General features: G+C 41.7%; 1 protein-coding gene across 2 annotated transcripts in view; it reads left to right on the forward strand.

Annotated features, from left to right (window-relative positions):
- Positions 1–3,889: 3,889 nt before the first annotated feature.
- The window catches only part of ZCCHC10 (zinc finger CCHC-type containing 10), an 87,007-nt gene continuing 78,290 nt past the window's right edge, over positions 3,890–12,606 (forward strand). Inside the window, exon 1 of one of the 2 annotated variants that reach the window (XM_069244723.1) lies at positions 3,890–3,993. In XM_069244723.1, the coding sequence (XP_069100824.1) occupies positions 3,953–3,993 (41 nt within the window). In that variant the 5' untranslated portion in view covers positions 3,890–3,952. Of the gene's footprint in view, positions 4,107–12,606 lie in introns of both variants that reach the window. The other variant, XM_069244724.1, reaches the window with a different exon arrangement.

Genomic DNA, 12,606 nt, shown 5'->3' on the forward strand with positions numbered 1-12,606 from the left:
ATGGTATTGGGGTGACAATTCCATGATCTTAGACATGTTACATGGCCATGTTCGGAGTTACCATTGTGATGCTATACATAGGTATTGACCTATGTATAGTGCATGCGTGTAATGGTGTCCCCGCACTCACAAAGCCGGGGAATTTGCCCTGAATGATGTGGGGGCACCTTGGCTAGTGCCAGGGTGCCCACACACTAAGCAACTTTGCACCCAACCTTCACCAGGTGTAGGTTAGACATATAGGTGACTTATAAGTTAATTATGTGCAGTGGTAAATGGCTGTGAAATAATGTGGACGTTATTTCACGCAGGCTGCAGTAGCAGGCCTGTGTAAGAATTGTCAGAGCTCCCTATGGGTGGCAAAAGAAATGCTGCAGCCCATAGGGATCTCCTGGAACCCCAATACCCTGGGTACCTCAGTACCATATACAAGGGAATTATATGGGTGTACCAGTATGCCAATCTGAATTGGTCAATTTAGTCACTAGCCTGTTAGTGACAAATTTGGAAAGCAGAGAGAGCATAACCACTGAGGTTCTGGTTAGCAGAGCCTCAGTGAGACAGTTAGGCATCACACAGGGAACACATACAGGGCACATACTTATGAGCACTGGGGCCCTGCCTGGCAGGGTCCCATTGACACATAGACTAAAAGAAGATAAATACAGTGAAATATGGGGGTGACATGCCAGGCAAGGTGGTACTTTCCTACAATTAGTGTCATCCTCCTCCATGCGTTAAATGCTACTAATTTTTAGTCAAGTGGACTATCTTCTTTATACATTACCAGGTGCCTCCATCCCTGGGCTTTTAGTTTTATAATAATTGTTTAAAGTGTGTTAGGGCAATTAGCTCAATTGAAATGAACAGAATTAAAACTCCCAGCATAAAGTTTGTTGTTAAAGAAAAGCACAGGGCTGAAAAATTTTGCTAACGATTACCTGCTGTCAGATGGTAACTTTATATTGCATGACCTTCATTTACTAACAGTATGACGTGTTTTAGTAGCGTGGCCCTCTAGACATCAAATGTGCTTCGCTTGAGCCCAGTTGAGCATCTCAGGTATATTACACGTTCTATCAAGGTAAGCCTGTCAGGAAAATAAACAAGCTTGCCAATATATGGAATCATCTAAGAGGGAGGCTTAGAAAAAAATTTGAGAAATCAATGTTACCATCAACTAAAGCAAGTTTCAAGTAGGAGAAAGATGCTGTGTGTTGCCAAAAAAATGGGCGGGTCTCGTGTAAATTCTGACAGTTGGCATCATACATGTTTGGAAATCAATTTTTCATTAGAAAATGGATGGATTACATTCCACATGGTATTGTCCCTCAAATAGATTGACTGGTATTCGATTTCAGCCATGTACCACAGCTGCTAAAAGGCCCACTGTCACGTGTGACACTTCCCTTGATCAGTCTAGGCTGTTTAGCCACCAAATCTGTTTGTGCTCGTTTTTAAGTAGAATCTACAAGTCCCTGAACACAACTGCCATAACATGCACTTACAACGCTAATAGTCTGCCTTTGAGACCCAATGGCTTTGCCAACTTTTCAGCAATGCAGAGCATCCCTGGTGCCTTTTAATTAAAAAAAAGGCCTATGCGGCACCAAGCATGCATGTGACAACAAAATGACGCAAGGATTTTTCTTTTTGTCTACTGAGTCAAGAGCGATCGGTAAACAAAAAAAATAGGATAACATGAGAGAGTAGTGGGATAGAATGCCAGTGGGAAAGCATGCCATGGGGAAGAACGGAGGTGGCTGAAGCAACCTGGAGGTTGGGGGAGCAAACTTAGAATAGAGGGGGGAAACACGGAGAGCATGCAGAATCAACACAAGGATGTACAGAAGAGGAAAACAAAATGGAGGGCACAGATGAGGGGAAGCAATACCCATGGAACAGGGAGGGAAGCAATCAGAGATACTCCGAAGTGGAGGCAGGAGAAGCAACACACTTAAGAACGCAACGTGGCATTAAAGCCCACAGGAGATCAGTCTAAATGACGATGCTGTATAAAACCGAAAGTGTAGGGAACAGCAATGGGAAGGGAAGCTGTAGAAAAGAAAAGTGAAAAGAAATGTTCTCTGATAAGTGGCAAAACAAAGAGAATTGCAAAGGCTGCCCCCATAGGGGGCATAAAGGGCCGGCGCCGTAACGGCCGCCTTGGACCCGGAAAGGACAGAGTGGTAAAACCGGTTTAGGGCAGGGCGCGCCAGCGGCACCCCTACCCCCTGATGCACCTTGGTTGGGGGAAAAGGTGTGGAAGACCAAGGACCAATGAGTGGGGGTTGAATCATTCAAACCCCCCAATTAGAAAGCGAGGAAACTTCTTCAGGGGCTTTGCATTTAAGGAGCGCACCATTGTCTGGGGTAAAGTTAACGGATGGACGAGGACGCCGCGCTGACGAGCGGGAAGAAAATACCACCCTCCCACCCAGACAAAAGCATACAGTCGTAATGCCGGACAGACGGAAGGGGCAAGCGGAAATGAAAGGAGGTTTTACCAAAATGGATGGTAACCACATCTAGTAAGGTGGTGTGCAAATGGAAGGCCACACACCTGGGGATGCCTTACGGCAGGGTGAAATGAGGCCAGCTAAGGGGAGTAAGCGGAACACGGCACTCGCAGCCCAGACCCGGCAGGTACGATGACTGGGGCATAGTTACACACCAGGTAGCGAGTTGGGCCTAATCCAAAGAACTTGATGCTACCCCCTTAGAGAAACGTGGTAAAATGAACAATATGGACTGAGCCCTCTCCAAAAAAAGAAACGTGGGATTGCCGACAGCAGTTTTGGTCAAAGAGACATAACAAATAGAGGCCAGGACTCTAAGGCCGAACAGAACCGTCACTGCTAGCTCTGCATTTTTGGTTTCGTATTTCATTGTAAATGTATGGCTTCAGGAAAATGACTGTGATTGTATTGTCAGAGTTGTTATTTGATTAACAGTAAAACTGAAGTTCACAGAATCAGCAGAACTTGATGCATGCTTACAGGCAATTACACATCTGTCCATGTCAATAAAGCGGCCAAGTTGTATCCACCCGTAAATTGCACATCACCTCGTTTGTTTTGGAGCAGAACGCCACAGGTGGGTCATTGTTATTATGATGCAAACTACTGGAGTGGGACAAGTGCGGTAGTTAATGGTGAAAAGCATGAACTCTCATGGATTGGTTATGGGGGGGAAAGTTACAGAAAAGCAGAAACTCTGTGGAAGAATAAAAGGAGCGAATAAGAAAGATGGTTAACAGGCGATGTGCCACAGGAAAGAAATAGACTAGATGGGCGGCTAAAACAATTAAACAGAAAGCATAGAAATAAGAGTGACAAAACAAAAAGCCAAGGGAAACAATAGAGTTGCTTCATTTGTCATGTTGTATCAACATGTTTCAAATACGTCTTATGTAAGAGACGGCTATGCTGTCTCACGGCATCGATCTGAAAAAAAGTACAGCCACAAGGTTTCACACATGGCATGAGGGCCCTTAACAGGTATGACTGTGCGGTCTTTCTTCCAATCCAGACTCACATACTCTTGAAACCAGTGCCTTAAATGGGCCGGTACTGTCCGGTACTGAGTACCGGCACTTTTTTATTTTGAGAGGGAGAGTACCGGCACATCTCAGGAAAAACGTAATACTTTTAATTGGAGAGTACCGGCACTTCTAGGAATCAAGCAGGTACTCTGCCACAGAGTACCTGCACTTTAATTTTTCCATTTCAAGCACTGCTTGAAACTGTTTTACAGAGAGCATTTGCTTTCGGGTCTACAGTGCTCAGCCCAGAATAAGCCACCTTCACATAACGGCAATCCTGAATAAGCCACGTCTTCCATCAAAACTACGCTCTACCCTGTCTTGGTCTTCTCTATGGCACTCAGATATCTTTCCCAGAATGCAGCTGGGTCGAGTGAGCTATCCGGACCGTTTCCGGGCGGATTCAAGATGGCTACTCCCATGCATCGTCTCATAGCTCGGAGACAAGCGTAAGTGAAGGAGATCGGGGAGGCGGGGCTGCTACGGGCACTCAGCTCTGGGAGGGGTACGGAGCCCTGGAATATAGGAAGGATAACAGCTGATGCCACGACTGTCCAAAAAGGTATATGAAGAGGGAAATGATCTGGGTTACCTGCTGGGGTAGAGTGCATCGGGTTACTCAGTGGCTATTTAAATGTGAGGCCAGAAAGGATCAAGGAAATTGCTCATGGTGGATTACACAGCGGCCCGTCGTCTAGTCGCTTGTTGGCTTGTGCCCCTGGTGCCAAATAAAGAACTAACGCATCCCGTTCTTAGTTTGCTTCTCTTTCCCCACACCCGCTATCAATCACTCTTACCTTCCTTAACGTAGAACACTCATTCGGGAGCACGATTCGTACATTTTTGATTCCGCTATAGATCTGGCGATAGCCAAAACCTTTTAATTTTACTAAAATTATATGCTTAATACGGGTACTCATCGGGTCCTTTAGCCAGCACTAATAATGCATATTTTTATGCCTTTCACGTTTTCTTTCGCCCACTACAACATACATCGTGGGAATATGGATAATCCCACCATAGCCATTGCCTAACTTCACTGCTGTAGCGGTTGCATTCTGGTCTTTCACAAGATCCATTGCCTCCGTCACACACAGTAGTTCCACTTAGGGCCAGAAACTACTGGCCAGTGTGTGCCATTTTTAGACCCGAAAAAGTTTCTGTATTTTTTTTTTTGACGAGGGCTGAACAACCACTAAAACGGCGCTAGACAGATTGACTTTGTCGATGCCAGTTATGTGTTTATGATCCTGTTTTTTTTGCCTGGTGTAGTTAGTTCCTTCATACTGAGTCCAGAATTCTGAGCAGTCATTTGCAGTGTTCCTGCTGTGGACCTTTGTAGGCCATTTACTATCCATCACACAGTGCCGTTCGGTTAGAGGATCCCGGTAGTGCCGGACTCCAGCTGTACTCTCTACACTCGCAAAGTATTCAATTGATACAGTCTTTTCGCCATTGTAAACTGTACATTGGCACTGCAGTGTATTTATCCTGAAACCTCCGAACTGGTCAGTATTTCATCATCACTGCATCCAGCTCCGAAGGGGTAATTCCTCAAAAAGAGTGCTTTCCGAGCTCAGTCTAGAAAGAAAATTAATATTTTATTGAAATGTGGCGTACAGTAAATACATATGCAGTAGAGTTCAAATTGTTAGGCTGTGTGACTTCTGTACTCCGAAATAGGCAACTCCAGGCCCCTGGATTTGTTTTCATATATTTGAGCTCTGACTTACTTCATTGAAATTGAAAATTATATACATTTGTAATTTCAGATAGTTTGTGGGGGCACTGGTGTGTCACTTTGTGTCTGCTTCCCATCATTGCAAATGTGCTTTATAGAATATTTGTGCCGTTTGTTTGTGTACATAGGATCAACATTTTCAAAAATGATTTTGCATCGTTTGAAGGGTAATGTTTCCTCTTTATTATTATTAATATTATCTTGCGTGCACAGAACATCCAACCTTCAAAATGATTTTTAAAAAAGTACATTTTGTGGAACTGATCGAAGTACTTGGGAATTCTCAAAAGCCAATCGTGAGTGTGAGGCTTTATCCGTCAGAGGCAGTTCACCACGGTACTATAGTGAACATTAGCAAGTAAGTTGGCAGCAATGATTAAGTTAGCGCTAAGGCAAATTGGAAACTCTCACGGGCATTAGCCAAGGCCTTTAACATTTACTAAAATATATAAATAATATTCACCTATGAGCTTTCAGCCTATCTTCATCCACTGGTCTTCTGTTGTATCACTCACATTTTTATTCTGCTGACTACAGCATGGTGCCGTGGGTCAGCCCACTTCAGGCATTGGCTAGTTTCCCTGTACATGAAGGCATTCTGGTCTTTCAGATGGCGCACACCAGCACACAAAGTAGTTCTTTTCGGTGCCAGGGACACAATGGCACTGTGTGCTTTTTTTTTCCTTTGACCAAAGGAGATTTACTTTCAGCCAGTAATATATTTTTATATGATTATCTTGGCGCGGGCCCAGCAGCCCCCACAGTAATAACGTTTTACAGAAATTATGAAAAAAAACGAACTAAGCATTAACAACGCCAAAATACTGACATGGGTGTTTGGCCAATACTTGTGTTTTTAATATGTTGGTTTCTTATGCCAGTATGATGTTTGCTAAACATTAGAAGACCATTGCAATCAAACTAAGTTCAGACCGCCCTTGCCGGTTAACAGTTAACTACATTACTTCAAATTCACCCTTAGTGTCACCTGTCTGCTTTCACACTTGTGAAATATTTAAAATAAAATCATGCTACCTTTGAACAATCAACATGACCTTCAAACTAAATACATTTTATAGCTCCTAGTTTGGACAAAAAGGAATGGGTCTTTAAATCTTATTCATTATTAGGAGACTGAGTATGGTGCACATTGTTGACACATCAGTTTCTGAAATATGGACACATTTATAGTGATCCATTCAACCATTATTGTCAACAAGAATTGAATGGCTAGGCATATAGAAGACAATGGTGTGAGCAGCTTTCCTTTTGATAAGAAAAATGAAAACGAAGCTCCAAAACTGGAGAGGGTCCAAAGTCACTATTCTCCTGTAAAAATACCTTGTTCATGAAGTGGGGGACTTGACCAGAGGACAGGGACCCACGTCCTCTAGAAAGGGTATGCAATACTAAATGTAGGTAAAGTCCCACTCAAGAAGTTCGTGAAGTTATCAAATTAGAAATTTATTTCATTGTTGTACAGACGATTTGATTCCAAAAGTTCAAAGAGTCACTTATTTTCAAAGCAAAAGCAATATCCAAAATGATGACAAGGGAAGAGAAGATCAGCCAATACGTGTTTCGCCCCCTCTGGCTATATAAGCCGGAGCTTTCTCAAGGCTGAAAAAGACGAGAAAAATCAAATTCTCTAATAGCGTTAATCAGGTATAACGGAAAGAAAACAGATACCATCAACCACCACCAAATGGTGAGCGAAAAAACGAATCCCGTGCGAAGTAGTTTCTGATGTGGTGCTCCAGAATTAGAAAAATTCCTGAGCCCAAACGTGAAAGAAGTTAGTAGGTGATTAGGGTGGAATTCGAGGCTTGACTGGTCCATAAGAGTCAAGAAAAAGAACAATAGAGAGTCAAGGGCCAGGCGTGCTGCAACATCTATGATGTGTCAGAATCTGTGATGTTAGGGAAGAAGAAGGTCTGTGATTACAGCGAAAATATTAAAACCAGGCGGTAACCTAAGGGTCACTCAGCTAGTATCATAATCACTCTAATTTGAGAAGAGATTTCCGAAAGAAGATTTGTATCAGTAAAAATATTAAGGTGTTAGCAAACATACCGTGGAGGATAAGGCAAACATTTAAAATTTGGATACTGAATTAGTCATGTTCTGTAAGGAAACAGAGTCAAACTTTAAAAATAATATAGAACAAACTATGTGTAACAAATGTGGTATTAATAAATAAATTACTAACTGAGAAGGACTTGCAAATTGTATTAGGCCGTTAAGACAAACATTCGATATTCACGAAAGTTATAAGTCAGAGAGACTACCTTTTGAAAGTGAAGTGTATTGAGAAAAAATAAAGGAAAACTAATGTTAAAAACTAGATAAAGTGAGCGAAATCTCCATGTATTAATGAAACGTATGCATGTAACAGCAACACTACCATCCTCACCTTTAGAGTACACGGAAACCGGAACGCCGCATGTAAGCGGCAAAAATAAGGGAACCGAGACGGCCGCGTGAAGCGTCGGATTCACGTTTAAAATACCTGTGAGTGGGGGAATAGTCCTATCACGTCGTTGTGTTTGGAATAAAAACAAACGACGGACTAACCGGTCCTGAGGGTGACGAGAGCCATCTTGGTGAGCAGAAAAGAAAGGAGAAAAGCAGGTGCTATCTTTCAGTGGCAAAGTAAATCATCAAGACAAAAAATCCGCCATCTTTGGGGACCAAACAATGCCATTATATAATAGTCTGGTGCTCGGTAAAAAACATAGGTGAAAGTTAATAGAGCACTCAGTAAAGAGAAAGTAGGGAGAGGTAGAATTCATGACAGGAAGACTAAGAAGAGAGAAGAAAGGCCAAATTTTTGTAAACATGTATTGAATTACGATAGAAGGACCCTATAAGAGAACAATTAGCTAGTAAAAAGCAATAGAGAGCAACAATGTCGCAAAAGTACAACAAAACAATACAAAACTCTAACATATGTATCTCAAAAGAAACGCCTAAGATAAGGCTTGGCAAATATCAACACATTTCAAATTCCAGTTCCTGAAAAGCGAAAGAAGATAAAGCAGAAAACCTTTTGTTGTTTACATTAACCAAAAATGCAATTCGTGATCTTTGTTGAGGCCATTATTAACTGTATCATATTTAATAATTAGGCGGCTTTCTTCTTGGCGTAGTCGCAATAATGTGTTGCCACCTCTTGGAGAGGGTGTAATGCGTCGTAGGCCACTGAAAGTAAAAGTGCGTTGATGTTGTTGACAGTTAATAACGTGTTCAACCTTTGGTGCTTGAGTATCAGACTTTTGTATGTTCCAAAAGTGTTCCTGGATTCTGGTTTTTAAAGGACGGATCGTACTGCCAATATAAGTTAGATTGCAAGAGCACCAGATAGCATAAACAACATGAGTACTAGCACAGTTAATGAAGTCAGTGATCCGGTGAGTACAGTTGTTGATGTTGACCGATGTAGATTTAGAAAGACCCAATTTACATACAGAGCATTTGCTTCAGGTGTGAAAACCTTTTGGTTTAAATGGTAGAAAGGTAGTAGAGGGCCTTCGTTGAAAAAATGAGGGGCAAAGTTTATTACGAAGGTTAGGTGCCCGCCTAAAGCCTACTTGAGGGTGGTTAGTGATATATTGGTTAATAGAAGAGTTGTTCAAAAGTAAGAACCAGTATTTACTTAGTGATTTTCGAATATGTTTGTGACCATTATGAAAGGCTGTAATAAAGCGAACAGATGTGTTCTTGTTGGTTTGTTTGGGTTTGTTCAGCAGGGAGTGCCGATCCATACTTCTCACTTCATTTCTGATGGTATTTAAGGAGGTCCTATTATAGCCCCTGGATGTAAGTCTCATGGTCCTTTCAAAAGACGTTTTATCATAGTCAGAGATATTAGTGCAATTAAGTCTGTCTCGCCTGAATTCGCCTTTAGGTATGTTCCAAATAGTGCTAGATGAATGACAACTGGTGGCATGAAGAATTGAGTTTGCAGATGTCGTTTTGCGAAAAAACTTGGTCTGGAGTTTATTATCTTCAACAAAGATCAATAGATCTAGATACTCAATTGAAGAATTGGAAATTTGGTAAGTTACCTCTATCTCCCAAGGGTTTGGTTTTAGGGACTGAATAAACTGAAGATGGACCTCTGAGCCTTGCAAAATGAGCGGGATATCATCAATATATCGTCCCCAAAAGATAATGTGTGTGATAAAATGTTCCCAACGGTCTGACCAGAGCCAATAGTTTTCCACAGCTCCCATCAGGATACAGGCGTAGGGTGGAGCAAATTTTGCCCCCATCGCAGTCCTTTTCTGCTCATCTTTTCTGCTCACCAAGATGGCGCTCGTCACCCTTAGGACCGGTTAGTCCGTCGTTTGTTTTTATTCCAAACACAACGACGTGATGGGACTATTCCCCCACTCACAGGTATTTTATATGTGAATCCGACACTTCATGCGCCCGTCTCGGTTCCCTGATTTTTGCCACTTACATGCGGCGTTCCGGTTCCCGTGTACTCTAAAGGTGAGGATGGTACATGCATACGTTTCATTAATACACGGAGATTTCGCTCACTTTATCTAGTTTTTAACATTAGTTTTCCTTTATTTTTTCTCAATACACTTAACTTTCAAAAGGTGGTCTCTCTGACTTATAACTTTCGTGAATATCGAATGTTTGTCTTAACGGCCTAATACAATTTGCAAGTCCTTCTCAGTTAGAAATTTATTTTATAAATACCACATTTGTTACTATCGTTACACATAGGGGGTTATTCTAACTTTGGAGGAGGTGTTAATCTGTCCCAAAAGTGACGGATTTACCACCAGCCGTATTACGAGTCCATTATATCCTATGGAACTCGTAATACGGCTGGTGGTATATCCGTCACTTTACCGTCACTTTTGGGACGGATTAACACTCCTCCAAAGTTAGAATAACCCCCATAGTTTGTTCTATATTATTTTTAAAGTTTGACTCTGTTTCCTTACAGAACATGACTAATTCAGTATCCAAATTTTAAATGTTTGCCTTATCCTCCACAGTATGTTAATATTTTTACTGATTCAAATCTTCTTTCGGAAATCTCTTCTCAAATTAGAGTGATTATGATACTAGCTGAGTGACCCTTAGGTTACCGCCTGGTTTTAATATTTTCGCAGTAATCACAGACCTTCTTCTTCCCTAACATCACACATTCTGATACATCATAGATTTTGCAGCACGCCTGGCCCTTGACTTTCTATTGTTCTTTTTCTTGACTCTTATGGAACAGTCAAGCCTCGAATTCCACTCTAATCACCTACTAACTTCTTTCACGTTTGGGCTCAGGAATTTTTCCAATTCTGGAACACCACATCAGAAACTACTTCGCACGGGATTCGTTTTTTGGCTCACCATTTGGTGGTGGTTGATGGTATCTGTTTTCTTTCTGTTATACCTGATTAACGCTATTAGAGAATTTGATTTTTCTCTTCTTTTTCAGCCTTGAGAAAGCCCCGGCTTATATAGCCAGAGGGGGCGAAACACGTGTTGGCTGATCTTCTCTTCCCTTGTCATCATTTTGGATATTGCTTTTGCTTTGAAAATAAGTGACTCTTTGAACTTTTGGAATCAAAACGTCTGTACAACAATGAAATAAATTTCTAATTTGATAACTTCAAGAACTTCTTGAGTGGGACTTTACCTACATTTAGTATTGCATTCCTTTTGATAAGACTTGTAGAGTGCATTGAAGGCCCAGAGGCGTCTTGGCGCTACAAGTGAACAAAGAGGTGTGCCAGGTACAACGAAAGCTGGCCAAAAACCCTTAACTGGAACCGATTAAAAGCTGAATAACCAAGGTTTTAGCATTATTCTAAACGCTAATAATGAGGTAGCAGCTTTCAGTTTCATAGGAAGGACGTTCTACTGAAAAGCTGTACACCTAACAAAGCTTCTACCACCCAAGGACGATTGCTTAAAAGGCGGAACAGTAAGGTTGTTAGCAGAGCAAGAGTGAATCGTTATACTGGGAGTGTACCATTTGAACCTTTGCCGCTGATAGGCAGGGCCACATCCATGCTTGTCCTTAAATGTAATATGTAGCGCCTTAAAGGAGATGAATTGCTTAACAGGAAGCCAGTGTAGTTTATTACGTGCAAAGACAGCCACCTGTGATCTGGGAATATCAAACAGCATTCGGGCTGCAGAATTGTGTAAAATTTGCAACTTATTAAGCAAAGTTTTTTTTTTTTTTTTTGCAGATTCTGATCTTGGCCATTATAGTAATCTAACCTGGCCAAGATCAACACTGAGACAACAATCTACTGTTGGTCAGATGGAATGAAATGGACAATCTTCTTTATGATTTTAAGCACATAAAAGGAAGAGGAGATAATATAATTTGCTTGACTTTTAAAGGTTATTTCTCCTTCTTTATAACACAGATTTTTTACCTTATTTGCAGGAGTAGGGAGAGCTCCAAGATCTTGCATCCACGAGGAGCGGGTCCAAAAAGCAGCATTATTACCCAGTAGAAGAACTTTCATCTTTGAAGGGTTCAACTTCATACAGCTTGTCATTCATCCAATTGCTGACTGCAAACATGCAGTTCAGGAAAGCCTTGAGTTCTGATTGCTGTTGGAAAGAGACATCAATCTGGGTGTCCTCTGCATAGGAAACCAACTAAAAACTCAGAATGCTTAATTAAATTCTTATGAGGTGTAACAAAAAGATTAAAGAGGGTTGGGCTCAATGAAGTGCCCCGAGGACCCCCGCAAGGCAGAAAAAACGCATCAGAGGTGAAATCCCCCAGAGTGACCTTTTGAATGTGCTCTGAGAGAAAGGAGCAAAGAAAAGGCAGAGCTGTACCTTCGACCCCATGCTTGTATGACCAGTCAGCCAAAAGGTCGTGATTGACAGTATCAAAGGCTGCAGACAGATCAAGTAATATAAGGGGTGCTCTATCGCCCTTATCTAAAGTCGATCTGATTTCTTCATTGGCCACAATAGGCGCCGCTTCGCGGCTGTGTCAGCTTTTGTAGCCAAATTGGAAGTCACCTGTAAGTGGTTACTCTCGATGAAGGATTCAAGTTGCTGATTCATGGCCCATTCGGCAATTTTATCTGGGAAAGTAAGACATGAGATGGGCCGATAGTTGTTGGGATCTAAAGGATTACGGTTCACTTTTATTAACGGGGGAAGAATTGGTACTGATTTCCAAGGATTAGACTAAACATAAGATTAAAAATAGTGGTCAAGAAAGTGGCAACCGTATCTGGTGCCAATTGAACAACTACAGGTGGGTAGGGATTGTTGCTGGAGCCAAACCTGGTAGTAAGAATGGCCTGTTTTACCTGCTTTGTGA

Source organism: Pleurodeles waltl, chromosome 7 (assembly GCF_031143425.1).
Source record: "Pleurodeles waltl isolate 20211129_DDA chromosome 7, aPleWal1.hap1.20221129, whole genome shotgun sequence".
NCBI lineage: Eukaryota > Metazoa > Chordata > Amphibia > Caudata > Salamandridae > Pleurodeles > Pleurodeles waltl.